This window comes from Aulonocara sp. 'chitande type north' Nkhata Bay, linkage group LG2 (genome assembly GCF_057382095.1).
Source record: "Aulonocara sp. 'chitande type north' Nkhata Bay isolate Kocher_YH1m ecotype deep benthic linkage group LG2, A_spYH_male_GT1.1, whole genome shotgun sequence".
Lineage (NCBI taxonomy): Eukaryota > Metazoa > Chordata > Actinopteri > Cichliformes > Cichlidae > Aulonocara > Aulonocara sp. 'chitande type north' Nkhata Bay.
Genome location: NC_141345.1, coordinates 35,510,233 through 35,528,964, shown reverse-complemented (window position 1 = coordinate 35,528,964; position 18,732 = coordinate 35,510,233). Strand labels below are relative to the sequence as shown.

Sequence of the window (18,732 nt, the reverse complement as noted above, 5' to 3'; positions counted from 1 at the left end):
TTATAAGTGCTTTATATTTACATTAGAGAGAAAACCCCAAGAATTACATGACTCCCTATGAGCACTTGGTGATACTGGGAAGAAAAAACATCCACAGTGTCAGGATCGTGGGTCTTTTGACCCAGCGTTTTGAGTTTTAGTTTATGTTTAAGCCCTTCAGGTTTTCTAAGTTCATTTTTTATCATGCCTAGGTTGTTCTAGTTCTTTGTTATTAGATTCCCCTTGTGTCTTCCACCCCTGTTAAGTCTCCCTTGCCCTTCATGTGTTTCATGTCTGTGTCTTACGTTGTCAAGTTCAGGTTGTCATGTCTGCGTCTTATGTTTCCTGTTTTATTTTGGAAGTCCGGTTTTCATGTCATTGTGTTTGATTTTACATTTCCTGTGCATCGTTATGTTCATCCTTGTCAGCTGTTTCCTCATGTGTCTCGACTTCTCCTGATCACCTCATGTGTGTATTTAAGTGTTTTCTATGTTTCACTGTCAGGTCGTCTGTTTGCGTCCCCATAGTGTTTTGTCATAGTTTACTCAGTGTTCATAGTTTGTCGTAGTATTTTCACTGAGTTTCTTAGTCCTTTCGTTTTCTGAGTCTTCACAGTTTTCTTAGTTTTCATAGCTTCATGCTTTTTCATGTGCCAACATCCAAATAAAGGATCGTCTTCCGTTCAGCCAGCAACTCCGCCTTTTAGTGGCTGCTTCTGGGTGCTGTAAACTAAACTTATCGGCGCACCCCGCCGTGACACACAGAATCTTTCTGATTAAGTTGGATCTTATAAATATCATCTAAACATTGTCTACAATAGTGAGATAGACGCAATTAATATGAGAAAACAGATGTCCTTCAGAAGAGACGTCTTTGTTGCATCTTTGCGACTACACTAATGTTGGGACTTACTACTGCCTTTTGGCCACATATGTGAAGAAATTATTTGGACAGATTTGCAAGCTACAAATCCATGATGTGAATTTCCAAGTGTTCTATTCAATTGCAATTTGATGAGATCATTTGAATACAGTGTATTCATTGCTCAAAAAACAGTTTACGATGATCTGAGATTCACGACAGGAGAAAATCGGTACATAGTGGTCAAAACAGCATCTACATTGTCAGCAACTCAGGTAGACTATGGGCTTTGAGTGATGCTTAGTTAGTCCTAAGGCCTTATAGTACCACCAACAGTCAGACGTTGCTGCCATGTAATGAGGGCAAAGAGGAACAAAGGGGAAGGCGTATATACTGCATGTCATGTGAATTTGTATTTTATGTTCTAAAACATTTTGCAGTTAAAATCACACTGTGGGTTATTCTAGATATGTATGTCTAGAGATGTTTATTGCATAAACACATGTTGATCACATTTTGTGTTTATCTAAACTTATTTTATGCATGTTTTTACAATGAACAAAACCTTACACAGACAGAAAAAAAGTAAAGCAAATCAAATACACCTGTTTCAATTTATTTGTTGATTTTCTTCACTGACCCAAATGCAGGAATCAGGAAGCAGAAATAACTGAAAACCCTTGTTAGAGTCCAACCGACAAGAAACAAAAACAACTGGGTAGGGCAGAAGCTAAACAAAACAAAAACTTGGACTCAAGAAAAAAAAAAGAGACAAACACATATGAGGAATGAGGGACAAAGACAATTTTTACATAAGAGAACATTTTTGAAATGACTAATCAATGACGAGGACAAAGGAAGCAAAACTGAACCTAATGCACAAGTTTCAAGAGACTGCCAAAATAAAACAGAAAGTAACTAACAATAAGACCAGAATAAGACATATGAACTTGACAGAACTAAACAAGGACCACAGAGACAGGACAATGGAGACCAGATAGGCACAAGGAGACAGAAAGACAAAGTAAATTACAAACAGACTAGAAACAGTGGCTATACTACATGGCAAATGAAAGCAACCTACTAGTATTACCAAAGAGCTAGGCCTAAACAAAAATCACAAAAAGCAAACCCCTCCAAAAACTCAAACACTGGGTCAGACGGAAATGACCAGGAATATAGGGGGGTCATTAGTGAGATCAACGCTCTCCAAATCAACGCCAGAAGACGAAGGAGATGGTAATGGACTTCAGGAGGAAGTCTATTACCATCACACCACTGGTGAACATCCAAGGAAAAGACATTGCGACAGTGAACTCTTACGACATTGTGACAGTGAACTCTTACAAGTACCTGGGTGTTCACTTCAACAATAAACTGGACTGGACTACAAATACAGATGTTCTGTATAAAAAGGGCCAGAGTCGACCCCATCCGCCGAGGAGACTGAGGTCCTTCAGAAACTGCAGGACTATGCTAAGGACATTCTGTGACACTGTGGTAGCATCCACCTTTTTCTATGCAGTGGCCTCCTGGGTGAGCGGATGGTGTTAGGTGTGATAGCTGACATAAAAACAGCTAGTGCTGTCATGGGAATGTGAAGGCTGAGGTGAATCAACCACAGCAACTATTAACCCTTTAAAGCCGGTCGGAGCGGGCACGCTCCGTTTTGTGTAACTATTTTTAAATCCCCGTAGAACCAGAACCGTGTAAGCTAGCGCAATAATTTTTTTTGCATATAAAACCGGAGGAGTTATACTTACATCTTATGCCATCATCTTGTCCTAGGTCACGGTTTCCTTCCACATATAGCTTTGCAAATATTGCATAAAAAGCGCTTGCGGGAACAAAAACATGATATTCCAGAAACACGCTTTGCCAATCCGATCAGCTGTTCGTAACACTTCCTACGTTGAAACAGACATCAAAATAAATTTTCTGTTGTTGTAAACTATTTTTTGCAACTTTTTTGTATTTAAAGTTTTGAGAGATAAACCTCTTAAATTTCTCCAAGTAGAAATATGTGTAAAAAAACAAAAAAGCAAAAACGATTTTCAATTTTTTTGTAGTTTATTGCACTTTTTTTGCAATTTATGTAGTTACTATGGACTTAATGGTCTTTTATCAGTTCCCAGAGTCAGAACCAGACACGGAGAAGCTGCATTCAGCTTTTATGCTCCTTATATCTGGAACAAACTCCCAGAAAGCCTCAGATCAGCTGAAACACTCAGTTTATTTAAATCCAGGTTGAAGACTCACCTGTTCTCAGCTGCATTTGAATAAAGCACCAAATCCACACTTTAAGCTTAAATTTCAAAACTTACATTTAACTACTGATTTTATCTACTGTTCTGATTTTATCTGTTTTGATTTTATATACTGTTGTTTGTTTGTTTGTTAATTAGTTAGTTAGTTTATTTGCTTGTTTTATTCAATTTTAAATCATGCTTTTTATTTGTTCTTGTTTCTAATGTCTCTGTAAAGCACTTTGAATCACCTTGTTGTTGAATTGTGCTATACAAATAAACTTGCCTTGCCTTGCCTTGCCTTGCCTTAATGCATACATATTATTAAAATATGGGCTATAACAGTTGTATTGATGTATAGCAACTTGAAATGCTCGCAAAAATGGCACTACAGCATGTAAAAATATAATATAAGCTCTGGCGGCCTTGGTTCTATGGTAGGTCTTAAAGGGTTAATTTGAAGTAATTCACAATCAGTGTGATGAAATCATCATAATATACTACATCATACCACTCCTTTAATAACTCATAATATTATACATAAATAATTAAGACAAACAAGCAGGAAACATCTTGTTTTCAGTTTTCATATTAGTTTACTTTTAGATAAAGATTACTATAAACCAGCCCAGAGACACTCATAGATACACTTTTACATTTTGCATTTAACTTGAGAATAAACACTTTCTTCAGTTTCCAGTTCATTCTTCTTCTTTCCTCTTGTAGATGTAGCTTTCCTTCCAGAGAAGTGTAGAGCAGCATAGTTTAGATCATGTCCACTTTCAGCCTATACAAAATAATTTTAAAAAAAATTACCTCATAGAATCATTTTAATAAAGTAAAAAAAAAAAAGATTTGGTCATAGTACTTACACTGTTGTCCACTGTTTGGCATAAATCACTTTGCCTTGCTTGTGAAGAGCTTTTCTCTGTGTGTTACGGTGACAAAAATAGGAATATTATCTATTTTGTCTGATTTAGAATTTTAAATTAAAGGAGTATTTAGTTTTTCTCACATTAAAGGAAAACTTTAGTGCTCCTACAACAACACTTACTTTTAAATTGTTCGCATGATGCTCTTGGGCTTCGGCAACAGATCAAAATAATATTGACAATCACAGAAATGGCCAAGCAGGCTAATGCTATCACCAGTGCAGAAAATTCAGAACCTCTTCTTTGCTCTAGAAAACCAGAAACAATCAAGAGAAACAATTAGTAATTCTGACAATAATAAGGAATCCTATATCTCATGGTTTATTTTTATAAATAAAATCATACCTATTTGCAATTTAGTTCCTTTTCCAAACAATATCTTCCCACATGTGGCCACAGCACAATAGTAAGTCCCTTCTTCTGAGGAGCTAATACTTTTATTGAATTGATAAACACAACTCTGCTGAGTCGCAGAGCTATTCCCACATTCATGATGTCTGTTTCCATCAGTGTAGATGATGCTAGGATGAGATGGATTTGATCCTTCTCTAAACCAGAACATACTGAGACCTCCGGAACATGTATTGTTATCAAAATTAGAGAGGAGTGAACAATGAAGAGTGACTGAGCCTCCTGGAGTTGCTATCTTCTTTTGAACAACAGAATATTTCGATGTTTTCTGGGTGTTTCCTGTGTAATATAAATATATTAATAAATGTGATTATAAAATAAACTAAAAGACAAATAGTTTGAGTTTTCAAAAACGACCAAACGTATCTTACATGTAAATGTAATGTTTTCAAAACATGCTCATTCATAAATTATTTTCTGTAGTATTCAATTTTAGCTGCTGAAGCAAACTTTTATAGAAGAATCACATTATTACCTTTTACTAACAAATATGTCGCAGTCCATTTGGTATCTTGGAGCCATGCTGTGAATCCACAGTGATAGATTCCCTCGTCCTCTTGTCTTGTCCTCAAAATGGTCAGGTTGGTCAGATTCTTGTCATAATTAACATCCCATTTTGAGTTTTTGAACTCAGGTGCAAAGGCAGGTTCTGCAGAATCCTTCACTGTCCAAATCCTTTGCAGAGAGTCTCCAGGACTCTGCTTGTACCAGTCGACTCTACGCCTGTACTCGGTCTTAGGCAGGTCACACAGCAAAGTTGCAGGTTCACCGAGTTGAACTGTAGTTACTGGAATAAGTGTATCTAATTTGAAAGAAAACAAAATCTAAACCATTAAGTCACAATAATACAGGAAACCACCATGCTAACAGAATACATGTATGGAAAAAACATCCAGAATATAAAAACACTTACATGCTTGATGAATAGCAAGCAGTGCGACCCATATCACAATCATCTTGGCAACATTGCTTTTTAGGGAGCTTGTAGGTATTTCAGTCAGTGTAGGAGGTATTTTAGCACAAACCTTTTATGTCACATGTGTCAGATGAATCTGATTGGTTATCACAGAATATAGATTCAAGGGCACTTCCTGTCACATTGCTATCTTCCAGGCTTCTGAGGGGTAAATCATCTCTTCCTTGTTCATTTGCACATTATTTCATTGATGAAGTAAATTTCTTTCCCAAAAAATGTTAGGCGCTCATTTATAGTTATTTTAGTTTTCCTATCCAATATTCATGTTCTGCTTTAATCTGTCAGCAAATTTTCCAAATGATTTTACTAGTCTTTTGTTCCCGCTACTGTCAATTTTCATTTAAGTGTTTCTGAATTCATTTAATTGATTATTTCCACTTGCAAAGACAAAAAGAATAAAAAGAATAAAAAGGAAATACAAAAAAATCAAAGTTTGCTTTCACTTATAGATTACCATAGTTTTCATTTCCTGCGTGGGTAACTTTATTCAGCAAAACTAGGTTAAGTCATGACGTCAGCTCAAGTTGACAATTGTACAATAATAAAAACATCTTAGAAAGTTCGTTTTCTAGGTTTATCTGGGTTTAGGTGCTCTGCCTTACCTAAAAGTGAAAACACTTAGATAAATGTTGCATGCATTTATGTATACAGCCATTAGAAGTTCCTGAATTCTAAAACTTAACTTGGTCTTAACTACAGCTTGTACAAATTACTTAGTGCCATTTTCTGATGACAGATCGTTTATTGAATCTCAGAGCTTCTTAGTGGGCTAAACATATTTCCAGCAAGAGATATCCTGCTATTTGGTTTTCTTGCAATTCACTATGGAAGTGTGAAAACTGCAGTGGACAAAAAAAAAGTAGCATATTTATGGTTTATGGTTTACAAATCACAAAAAGATAAAATACTTCACATATTCTAGTCATTGATTCGAGACTAGGGAGGAGACACAAACCCAGCCTAAGATGGTCACATGCTAGTTTACTCTTAGTCTACTCCCAATGCCGGAAAAATGGATGGGCTGCATCAAGAAGGGCACCTGGTGTTACAACGTTACCAAATAAAATAAAATGTGGACAAATTAACATAATTGACATAAAATGTCTCTTTTTCAGAAATTTCTGTAGAAGATACTAAAACAACAAGAACTTTTTATGTCATTTAGTTGTTTATCGATTAGCTAATTACTTCACAGTCACTGGTGTAGTGTGAAGGGCCACGATGGAGCAGAAGTTCACATTTTGCAAGGCTTTAGCATAGGCCAGATAGATGTCTGTGCTGTGTCGATGCTGGGGCCCTGGGCAAGATAGCGTACAGATGCAGAGACTCACTGGTCCTCACGTTGGGTGCTTTGTTTTTTACTTTTTCTACGTGTATATGTGTGGGTGTTTTTTATTACTATACATCGATTAGATTCTACTTACAGTCGTCAGGACCTTCTGAGTTTGGGATTACGCTGTGCAAGGAACATTACATCAGACTATCACCACTTCCACGGCATTCCGGAGGACATAACAAGAACTCCAGGGTCGCCATGGTTGGTTCTTCCCAAAGAGGAAAGAAAGGAGGCAAAAGTGTGGCTGCAGGGTTAGCCCGCTAGCACGGCTAAAGAAACAACCATTTAAGCTTACAAGTATCTTCCTCTCCAACGTCGGATCCATAAACAACAAAATAGATGAACTTAGATTACAGACTGCAGTCAACAAGTGTGTGCGGTACAGCAGCATTGTACTACTCACAGAGACTTGGCTGCAGCCATAATTCCGTACTGTCACATGTCTGAACGATTTCAGACCTGTGGCACTCACCCCCATTCCCGCCAAATGCCTGGAGAGACTGGTCATTAAACACATCAGAACTGCTTTTCCACCATCCCTGGACTCGCACCAGTTTGCATACAGGGAGAACCGGTCAACCGAGGATGCGATCGCCACAGTGCTGCACACATTACTGAAGCACTTGGAACACAGGAACACCTATGCACGGCTCCTCTTTGTAGACTACAGCTCGGCTTTTAATACCATCCGGCCATACAAACTCCGTCCCAAACTCCACCAACTGGGACTTAACTCCTCTCTGTGCAACTGGATTGTGGACTTCCTCACTAACCGTAGACAGAGTGTCAGAGTGGGTAAGAACACCTCTTCCACCCTTGTGGTCAACACCGGTGCCCCTCAGGGGTGTGTTCTGAGCCCTCTGCTATACACTCTCTTCACCCATGACTGTATTTCCTCCTGCGCGTCCAATCTCATTGTTAAGTTTGCAGATGACACTACAGTGCTCGGACTTATATCCAACAATGATGAGACAAACTATAGGACAGAGGTGCAACAACTAGAGTCATGGTGCCACGACAATAACTTGGTCTTAAACACCAAAAAGACCAAGGAGATCATTGTAGATTTCCGGAAGAGGGGCCATAACAACCATCTGCCTCTCTTCATTGGCAGTGAGGCGGTGGAGAGGGTGAGCAGTTTTAAATTCTTGGGGGTAACTGTGACCGAGGACCTGTCCTGGGGCAACCATATCACCTCAGTTGTACGGAAGGCCCAACAGCGCCTCTACTACCTGAGGAGACTGCGGAGCGCACACATTCCCAGATCTCTGATGTTGAACTTCTACAACTGTGCCATCAGCAGCGTTCTGACGTATGGATTTCTAGTGTGGTTCCCCAGCTGCACCAAGGCCGATCAGCAAGCACTCCAGCGGGTGGTGAAAGAAGCTGGCAGAATTATTGGAACAAGTCTGCCAGAGATCAGTAATATCTTCCCCACTCGCTGTCTGAGGAGGGTGCACAGTATCCTGCGGGACCAACATCACCCTGCGCGCCACCTTTTCCATCTGCTGCCCTCAGGGAGAAGGTACAGGTCTATACAGGCCAGAACATCCAGACTGGCCAACAGCCTGTATCCACAGGCTGTGAGGCTCCTGAACTCTCTGCCCCCCTCTCACGGACAATAACCATATCCAACTTCTTAATAGCAATGAACTGGTCTGCATTGGTGCATCATATCTTTATTCTCTTCCCCCTCCTGCCCCCCCCCCCCTCTTTCTTAAATAGATAACTATCATATCTGATATCATATCTCACAGTACAATAATATTGAATGGGTTGCATTGTTGTATTTTGTCATGTTTCTCAGGTCTTTGTCTGAATTTCTACGAACATTATTGCTAAGGATTGTCTTATTGCATTGGAGTCACACTGGGTTAAATATGTACACTTGGGTTTTAAGGGGTATTTATTATTTTCTTCTTTTTTTTGGGTTGTATGGAAGCCCCAAACGCAATTTCATTGTTCTTGACAATGACAATAAATAAATAAATACTAAATAAATACTAAATACTCGGCTATTGAGCTAGCAGGCCGCATGGTCCATGGTCACAACTAGAATGCTGCTGCAGGGCTGGGGGTGGTCTGCTTGTCTCCACCCTGGGGAAAAGGGTAACATCTCCTGGGTCTAGGTGCAATTTCTTCCTCTGGGGGTGAGGGTACCTGGATGTGGGGTATAGAGTGTGTTTGGGGAGTGTGACTGGGTGTACAATGTCCATTTGTGTCTGTCTTTACGTTTGGTGAGTGCTGAGTATTTGTATATGTGTGCACGAGCGTGGGAATGAACGTTTGTGTCTGTGTGTGCCTCTTTGTCTGTGTCTATATGTCAGGTCGGATCTCAGACTCCACCTCTCTGGGAACATCTCAGGCCCTCCAAAGTATAGAGGCCTATCCCCCCTCACCACACTTCCTGCCGGTGGCTGATGCCCTCAGGTGTCGGTGCATTGGTGGTTCTTGGTGCCAGGGGCTGGGCCCTCAGGTATGTACCGGCTCACTCCCGGTGGCTGCATGGTGGGGTCTGGCACCCGTGGCTCGGTCGGGCCTCTCCCGGGGTGTGGGGGGCCGTCAGGCCTTCGGCCTCTGGCTCGGTTCACTCTGGCACAGCTGGCTACCGGCAGAGCCCGCGGGCATGCCACTGCAGCCTCCTCTGACGTCTGCTCGGTGGCTGCTAGGTGACCCCTCGCCTGGAGCTCTCCTCAGCTCTTCCCAGGAGGGTGGTACGGATGCCCCTCCGATGGTCATCCTTGGGCTCTCGCACTCTGGGGTCTCTGGACGTCAGGGTCCTGGATCTCCTCCATGCCTGCTTCATGCCCTGGGCTATGGGGCTATGGATCCCCACACGCTCTAGCAGATCATTACGTGGAGAAACCTTTTGAATACAAGCGCTCTGATCCACACAGGTGTACACAGACACAAACTACACCTTTGTTGGCTGCTACCTCAAAGCACATTGTGCGCTGTCGGTCCTGCGTGCTGCACAACAACATTCAATATTTAGTATTTACTGTTATTTACTGTTAGCTAGATTAATGTGATGGTGCTGTGTTTATTATGTTGCTCTCTCTTTTCTTTTTTTTTTCTCTCAACAGGTGATCAGGGAGATTTTTTTTCATTTTAAGGGTCCTTTCTCACTGTTCCCCTTCCCCTCTGTTTTACTGTTCCGTTATCTTTCTTTCTCCCTTTCCTATCCCCCAGCCATGTCTGTCCCGTCTGTAACAACTGAAAATAAAATAAAATAAACTATAACAACAAAGGTCGATCAAATGGACCAAAACAGCAAGGCCGTGATGATCCACTTGGCATAGTAAATCCATTGGGTATCTTTGTTAGCTTTCAGACATCAATTCTGATGGCTAAAAAACCAGAAAAACATGTGAGCTGACATACTGCATCTCTGTATGTGTTAGGTGTGGCTGTGTGCAGGCAGGAATAGGACCCAAGGTGCAGACTCCGGAGACAGACGTGAACTCAAAAAGGCTTTAATTTGGTACTCAAAAATATAACATAACTGAAAAAACTCAAAACAAACTTAAACCAGAGGAATGACAGAACACACAGCTAAGAAAACGGTAGATCGCGACACAGACACTAAGAAACACAGGGCTTAAATACACAGAGGGAGCAATCAGGAAATGAGTAACAGGAGGGAAACACAGCTGGGGCAAATCAGAACTGACGAGACCAAAGAAGCGTAAACTGAACACACTGAGAAAAGACGGAGACCTTCAAAGTAAAACAGGAAACACATAACACAGACTGAACAAAGACACAGACTCACATGCAGGCACTACAAAGGGAACAGAGACGTGGGATCAGGGCAGACACAAACACTGACTGAACACGGGGATATAGGAACTTAAGATACACATAGACGCGAACTAGACAAGGGGATGCAGGTGATAGGGGAGACAGGGCAACTAAAGAAGACAGAGACCTAAGCCATAAGACAGAACTCAAAGAAACCAAAAACTAGACAGTATAAATAATATCATAAACTCAAAAACCCTGGGTCGATGACCCAGGCATCCTAACAGTACCCCCCCCCCCCCCTTAAGGGCTGGCTTCCAGACAGCCCAAACCAAAACATCAAAATCAAAAAAACAAAAACAACCCAACCAGGGTGGGCGGCGGGGGAAACAGGATGGAGGGCTCGAAACAAAACAAGGAGCCAAAACAAAAAAAGAAAGAACAAACAACGGAGCCTGGAAAGCAACAGAAGAAAACACAGGAACAAAGTCCAAAACAACAGCACCAAGGCCCAGGCATAGTCCAAAAGCAAACAAACAAAAGAGCTCACGAAAAGCGCAGAGGCCCAGGCAATAGTCTCAAAAAAGTTCAGGGGGCCGGCCCAGAGGCTGACAGCACGATAGTCCAAACCCGGGAAGTTCAGGGGGGCGGCCCGGAGGCTGATGGTCCAAGAGCCCAGAAAACAGTTCAGGAGGCCGGCCAGGCGGGAGGCACCGACGGCGACCGAGCAGATCAGGAGGCCGGCCGGGCGGGAGGCACCGACGGCGACGTAGTTCAGGGGGCCGTCCATGACGGCAATGACGTCCAGTCATCGGTCGGACAGGACGTGCAGGACGAGCAGGCCGGACAGGACGAGCAGGACGAGCAGGACGAGCTACAGAGGCTGAGGTCGGATCAGGGAGAGCTGCAGACTCGGGGGCCGGACCAGGCGGAGCTGCAGACTTGGAGGCCGGACCAGGCGGTGGAGCCGGTGGTGGCTGAACGGCCTCGCCAGAACCATCAGCAGACACTAGGACGTGCTGGCTGGGTCCTCCCGGACCCCCAGCTGACGAGGCACGAGGCTGAACGGGCCCCTCGGACCCTCCAGCGGAGACAGGTGGCTGAAGCGGTTCCTCGGACCCTCCAGCGGAGACAGGTGGCTGAACGGGCCCCTCGGACCCTCCAGCGGAGACAGGTGGCTGAACGGGCCCCTTGGACCCTCCAGCGGAGACAGGTGGCTGAACGGGCCCCTCGGACCCTCCAGCAGAGACAGGAGGCTGAACGGGCCCCTCGGATCCTCCAGCAGAGACAGGAGGCTGAACTGGCCCCTCGGATCCTCCAGCAGGAAGAGACGGCTGAAGCGATTCCTCGGACCCTCCAGCGGAGACGGGTGGCTGAAGCGGTTCCTCGGACCCTCCAGCGGAGACAGGAGGCTGAACGGGCCCCTCGGACCCTCCAGTGGAGACAGGAGGCTGAACGGGCCCCTCGGACCCTCCAGCGGAGACAGGTGGCTGAACGGGCCCCTCGGACCCTCCAGCGGAGACAGGTGGCTGAACGGGCCCCTCGGACCCTCCAGCGGAGACAGGTGGCTGAGCAGGTGACTGAGCCGATAGGTGAGCTAATGTCTGAGCTATGGAGAGAAGTTTAAGTTGTATTGACTGTTGTAACGATGGCAGTAATGGCGGGTGAGGTGGTGGATTAGCAGACGGTTGGACTAGGTTGTCTGAGCCTACGGATCCTACAGAAAACTGCTGGACGGGCTCACCTGAGCCTCCAGCAAGGTCAGAAACAGGTGCAAGTACCTGCCGGACACCAGCCACTCCCACCCGAGGAGAAGGTACGGGTGCAGGAGCTAACTGGTTCCCGGTCATCCTCACCCTGGGAGCCGGGACAGGCACAGTCAACGGCTGGGCAGCTGCAGTCCCCACCCGAGGAGCTGGTACGGGTGCAGCGACAGGCAGAGGCTCAGCCAGCCTAGACACCCGAGCAGGGACCAGCTGGACCTCAGCCTCCCTCACCTGAAGCACTGAAACAGGTGCAGGGGAATGCTGGGCCTGAGCTGCCCTGGGAGCAGGAACACAATGGTGCGAAGGAGCAGGCTCAGCAAACACAGACTCTTCTAAAACGTTTTTTAACTTCCTACCACCACCACGTCTAACAGTCTTAATAGTCTCAGTCTTAGCAGTGTTCATATGATTGTTAGTCTCCAGCTCCGAGGAACGACAGCAATCACAACTCACCACCGGGAGTTGCTCCGCAGAAAAAGAGTGGTGACGGTGTGAGCGTCGCCTCCTCCGGGAAGTGGGAGGTGGCGAACTGGGCTGCAAATCCTCCAAAGGACCGGGCTGCGATGAGGAAGCAGAGAGTTTGTGAAGCTCAGAACGCGGCAGACCCAAAAACAGAGCGAAGGACTGCAGCGGAGTGAGTCTAACGTCCGGTGTCACATAATCTCTCTTCCTCCGCCGCTTAACTCTCTTGTCGGACTGGTAATCCAGGGGTGAAGGCGGAGGTGTAGCGACTGGAGAGAAGGAGCACGTGCTCAACCTGATCGCCCGAGGCATAGACACTGGCTCGGCCGTAGCCATTTGGAGGCTGCGGGGCCCTCCCAAAGCCAAACGTGACCCATAGAAGGGTGACTGGAGCTCCTGGGCATGCTCAGCTTCCTCCCTCACGATCTCCTTGAGGAAGGCAGAAACTGCGGGTCGCTGATACCACACGGAGTCTGCTGGGTCCATAGTATGGTCGCGATCTTCTGTTAGGTGTGGCTGTGTGCAGGCAGGAATAGGACCCAAGGTGCAGACTCCGGAGACAGACGTGAACTCAAAAAGGCTTTAATTTGGTACTCAAAAATATAACATAACTGAAAAAACTCAAAACAAACTTAAACCAGAGGAATGACAGAACACACAGCTAAGAAAACGGTAGATCACGACACAGACACTAAGAAACACAGGGCTTAAATACACAGAGGGAGCAATCAGGAAATGAGTAACAGAAGGGAAACACAGCTGGGGCAAATCAGAACTGACGAGACCAAAGAAGCGTAAACTGAACACACTGAGAAAAGACGGAGACCTTCAAAGTAAAACAGGAAACACATAACACAGACTGAACAAAGACACAGACTCACATGCAGGCACTACAAAGGGAACAGAGACGTGGGATCAGGGCAGACACAAACACTGACTGAACACGGGGATATAGGAACTTAAGATACACATAGACGCGAACTAGACAAGGGGATGCAGGTGATAGGGGAGACAGGGCAACTAAAGAAGACAGAGACCTAAGCCATAAGACAGAACTCAAAGAAACCAAAAACTAGACAGTATAAATAATATCATAAACTCAAAAACCCTGGGTCGATGACCCAGGCATCCTAACAGTATGGGTCTCCAGCTGCACCACAGCACACAAAAAGGTGCTTCAGACTCAAGGACAGCTTTTACAACACGGCAATAGCCCTAAATCAATGCTAACACCTGACCTGTTTGGCTGCCTCCCTGGACTTTTTTGGGGGGTAACAAGAATAACAATAATAATATTCATATTTATAACAAGGTACAATAATAATAATAATAATAATAATAATAATAATAATAATAATAATAATAATAATGTGCAACAATAACACTGTGCAATAAACATACACTTATTCTTCTTTTTATTACTTACTGTGTTGTGTTGTGTTGTGTTGTGTAGTGTTGTATGTAGTCCTGACGTGGGACAGTTTTCCACGTTTGTACTATTGTACTGTGTATGACTGTGCAATGACAATGAAGTTATCTTATCTTTATGTTTGACACACAAGGCAGTCTTAAAATCTTAATTTCGTAACTTCTGGTTCTTATAACTTGAAACTTATTACCCATACAATAAAAACTCTCCATAGAACATACTATACAGGACACAGGATGTTACAAATGGGCCTTACAGGCTCAAACATATTGCCTGGTGGTTCGGGCATCCTTGTTAGATGCCCGAACCACCTCAACTGGCTCCTTTCGATGTAAAGGAGCAGCGGCTCTACTCTGAGCCCCTCCCAGATGGCCGAACTTCTCACTCTATCCCTAAGGGAGAGACCAGCCACCCTTCAGAGGAAGCCCATTTCTGCCGCTTGTATCCACAATCTCGTTTTTTCAGTCACTACCCACAGTTCGTGACCATAGGTGAGGGTAGGGACATAGATCTACCGGTAAGTTGAGAGCTTTGCATTTACACTCAGCTCTCTCTTCAGCACAACAGACCGGTACAGCGTCCGCATGATGGCAGCCGCAGCACCAATCCGTCTGTCCACTTCCGGCTCCCTTTTCCCATCACTCGTGAACAAGACCCAGAGACACTTAAACTCTTCCACTTGGGGCAAGAACTCGTCCCTGACCCGGAGTGGGCACTCCACCCTTTTCCGGCTAAGGACCATGGCCTCAGATGTGGAGGTGTTGATTCTCATTCCCACTGCTTCACATTTGGCTGTGAACCATTCCAAAGTGAGCTGGAGGCCATCACCTGCTAAAGCCAACAGAACCACATCATCCGTGAAAAGCAGAGATGAGACTCTGAGACTACGCAAGTGAAAGCCTTCCACCACTTCACTACACCTAGAAATTTTGTCTATAAAAATTACGAATAGAATTGATGACAACGAACAGCCCTGGCGGATCCAATCACCCACCAGGAACGCGTCAGACTTATAGCTGAAAACCTTCAGGACTGTCTCTGGCTTAAGGAATACAATTTGTTTTCATCCTGGCTTGTTTTTATTATTTAACTTTTTTGTGTAAAATAGTTAATTTAACAAGATTTAAGTGAGTAACTTTTTATTCATTTTAATGCAACACACAATGTGACTGAGATGTGTTCAAAATACAAAGCTTACAACTAAAAACATACAGGTTAAAGACAAAACCCCCACAAACATTAACATTTTGTGTTATTTTATTGTAAGTAAAGTACCTTTCGGGGTCAGCACATCAGATCATCTGCCTCCATCTCACTCTGTCCCTAGTATCCCACTGTGTGTCACTGGAAGATCTCCAATTTCCTACTTCTAAATGTGTCGAACCAGATGCTTATTTTGGATTACATTAGCTTGCTCTCCAGTAATAGTTTGAGGAGTCATTTTTGATCTGTGTATGTCCTCCAACATCCACATTAAACACATATGTAGAAAATAGGTAGAAAATTAAAAACCTCCTATAGAGATTGAAAATGTGACATTCTGGGGTAAAACCGCAAAGGATTCTGGGAACACGTGGCAAGCGGTACTAGCGCACGCAGGCTTTCACATGAAAACTATCACACAAAAAGAAACACAAAAAATGACAAGAAGCTGTTGTATTATTAACTGCAATAGCCAGTTGCATGACAGCCACGGGAAGCCGACGGGTAAAGAGATCGTTTTTTATCGGATTACGTCGTGGAAGAGAAATTGTTCAGGCCGTGTTTCCGATGCGACAAAAAGCTGACGGATGGCCTGGATTGCAGCCATTCGAAGACCAAATATAACATCTCAGAACACTCAAGCTCACATGTTAGTCTGCTCCAAGCATTTCCACAAAGGTAAGTCTTCTGTTGTAGTTGTTACGTAATTTATCATAACATAATAGTTGATGTAGGTTACAAATAAGTGTTCTATTGATTTGAATTGAATTCGTTGTGCTATGCTGCTTTGTTCACTGTGGCTTTGCGGGCTAATGTTTGTTGTGTTTTGTAGGAAAACCAGCCTACAAAAGGCTGGAATGCGATCCAGACTGGACCCCCTCTATCAACCTGGGTCATACCGAGTTTAAAGCTGCTACCACAGCCAGATTTGATCGGTTAAAAGAGAGAGCGATATCAAAACAGCCACGAAACATCCCGCATATATGTGCCCAAGGGTTGTATTGAAGCAATCAAGTCATGAATAACTGTTTTCCAGTATGTTGTTTTGTTGTTGTTTTTTTGCATTGTTGATTTGTTTTACACCGAAGCAGCTAATAAAGCATAATGAAATACAATTTTGCGTCTTTCTTGTAAGATTCTATATTAGAATGCAACAATAATGCCAGTTATAAATAAGGACAATAAATTCAAATCACCAAAGTAAACGGGACCTGGGCTTGTTGCAGGGATCTGAAGTTAATAAACATCTTGTGAGTGTATGCATACTTTTTACAAATGTAAAAAGTATCCAGATAATAAAGTTTATTTATGTACATTTATAACAAAAAAAAGGGTAAAACTATATTCACATAAAAGATCTCATAATAGATGTTAATCCAGGGCAGGAGCCTTGACAGCAGCATAGACGCTGTCTTCCTCTGTTGGTTTTTTATGTCTTTCCGCTGATTTACTCACTTTTTTAAAAGTTGCTGTAGAATATACCAACGTATCCTCATCTGTCTGAGGAAGCAGAACATGTTAGAGATTAAAACATGCATATAACTAACAGCTTTTTTATATATTTAATTACCTGTGGAATTTCCCGATCACCACCTGAAATTCCATTTGTTTCCAGAGCAGCTGCAGTTGTAAAAAAAAAAAAAAAGAGAGAGAAGGAAATAAAACAGTCAAATGAGCTAACTTTTGCCAAATATGGTTTGACAGATTGATGTACAGTGTGTGTAATTTTGCTTACCATTAGCGTACACATGTGAATTCTTCTTTAGTTTTTTGATGGAATAGACTAGAAAGGCTACAACAATCACACTTATAGCCAGAGTAGCGATAAACAGGTAAAAAAATATGTTGTCCCTTTTTGATTTGCTCCTGTCAACTGCTGCCATGGAAAGAACAGACATAAATCATGGATATTAAAAATGATTACAAGTATTAAAAAGTTTGGGGGGTTTCGGGGGAAGTTGATTAGGTATTACAGAATCTTGGCTAAAAAAACTAAATATAATCAAATGCACAGATTTTCTATTTCTGGCATTATATTAAAATGTGATAGAATTACCTGCAGTATCGCCTTTTTTATCCCCAGAAAATAACTTTACACATGTGGCCACCGCACAGTAATATTTCTGAGAATCAAAAGAGCTGAAGTTTCTGAAGTAGCTGTAGAAACATGTCTTTGCTGAGAGTCCCTCGGGATTCTTTTCATATTCATCTTCACCCTTAATACAACTATAATTTAAATCCAGGTGTGACGGATGTGATTTGGCACTTAAACAGAACATCTTCTTATCAGTGGGACAACTTTTATTCTGAAAGTCACGGAGGATCAAACACGGCAGTGTCACTGTGTGCTCCAGATGGACAGGATCAGATGGGAGAGCTGTAGTGAAAGCAGCTTCTGGTCCTGAGAAATGGAAACAAATAAAACAATGTAAAAAATTGCTTTTAATTTTTTTAAGATACCTTGCATCTGTCCATTACCAGCCATTTCATTTTGTACAAAATCACTCTTCTTCTACAAAAAACAAGTTTGTGTGTTTCTGTCTGACCAGATGCCGTTTTCTGCACCACCTTTCCAATGTCCTTACGCTTATCATGACACTGTGTTTATGTGCTAAAAGAGTCCTTGTAGTCCTTGTTACTAAAACCAAAACTGTACTCGCTACATTTCAACTTTTTCCCTTAAAATGGTATTAGGATTGTTTTCTCCAAAAAGACGTTTAACTTTGATCTCAAATTTTGACTTCTTAAAGTGATCAGTAATAATATTGGGTATTTTTCTCAGTGTGGACTTAATACTCTGTCGTAGTGAACTCATACATACACACACATATAAAGAAATAAACTATCGAACTTTACACACACAATGTGCAAACATGGATTTAGGAATAAAAATATCTTATAATATTTTTTTGTCTACTTACCTTCAACTTTCAGGAATGTTCCTTTCAAAAATATTAAGTCTCGACTTAATGTTTTCACACAGAAGTAAACTCCTGTATCACTTTCCTGTACTTTTGTAATATATAAATCAAATATTCCATCCTCTGTTGCAGTTCTAATGCGCTGATCAACCCTCTGAGAGCTAAATGACCTTCCAAAGATTTTAGGAAAATTTCCAGAAACAAGCTTGATCCAAAATAAGGTTCCCATAGACCTGCGGGGGCATGTCAGCTTTATATTCGCTCCAACATGAGCAGTCTTTGTCTCAAAAATCTGCTCTTCTGAGCAATCTGAAATAAACCAAACAAAAAGTCAGCCCAGTCAGTCATTAGCAAGTAATGGAATCATCTACACTTCAAAAATATATCAGCAGCACAGGCCTTTAATTATACTTACACACAACACTGAGCATCAGCAAGTAAAATATAATCCTCATTTCTGATGTTC

General features: G+C 42.7%; 2 protein-coding genes across 2 annotated transcripts; both read right to left on the bottom strand.

Annotated features, from left to right (window-relative positions):
- Positions 1-3,675: 3,675 nt before the first annotated feature.
- LOC147338295 (uncharacterized) lies at positions 3,676-5,385 on the bottom strand. The gene is made up of 6 exons (XM_086260627.1): positions 5,343-5,385; positions 4,905-5,231; positions 4,364-4,708; positions 4,141-4,266; positions 3,959-4,014; positions 3,676-3,873 (listed from the first exon to the last, which is right to left on the bottom strand). Exons 1-6 carry the CDS (start codon positions 5,383-5,385, stop codon positions 3,739-3,741), a joined length of 1,032 nt encoding a protein of 343 aa, XP_086116753.1. The 3' UTR covers positions 3,676-3,738.
- An 11,299-nt stretch (positions 5,386-16,684) lies between these two features.
- LOC147338294 (uncharacterized) lies at positions 16,685-18,732 on the bottom strand. Its single transcript, XM_086260655.1, has 6 exons — positions 18,682-18,732; positions 18,267-18,575; positions 17,402-17,746; positions 17,081-17,221; positions 16,916-16,965; positions 16,685-16,845 (listed from the first exon to the last, which is right to left on the bottom strand). Exons 1-6 carry the CDS (start codon positions 18,719-18,721, stop codon positions 16,717-16,719), a joined length of 1,014 nt encoding a protein of 337 aa, XP_086116781.1. The 5' UTR covers positions 18,722-18,732; the 3' UTR covers positions 16,685-16,716.

What these genes read in the sequence shown, in the direction of transcription:
- LOC147338295 (XM_086260627.1), bottom strand. Translation starts at nt 5,385, where the DNA reads ATGATTGTGATATGGGTCGCACTGCTTGCTATTCATCAAGCAT. An exon ending in GCTTGCTATTCATCAAGCAT is followed by an intron (nt 5,232 to 5,342) that starts GTAAGTGTTTTT and finishes CTTTCAAATTAG; the next exon opens with ATACACTTATTCCAGTAACT. An exon ending in GACATATTTGTTAGTAAAAG is followed by an intron (nt 4,709 to 4,904) that starts GTAATAATGTGA and finishes TATATTACACAG; the next exon opens with GAAACACCCAGAAAACATCG.
- LOC147338294 (XM_086260655.1), bottom strand. Translation starts at nt 18,721, where the DNA reads ATGAGGATTATATTTTACTTGCTGATGCTCAGTGTTGTGT. An exon ending in TTCACATGTGTACGCTAATG is followed by an intron (nt 16,966 to 17,080) that starts GTAAGCAAAATT and finishes TTACAACTGCAG; the next exon opens with CTGCTCTGGAAACAAATGGA. An exon ending in GTGATCGGGAAATTCCACAG is followed by an intron (nt 16,846 to 16,915) that starts GTAATTAAATAT and finishes CTGCTTCCTCAG; the next exon opens with ACAGATGAGGATACGTTGGT.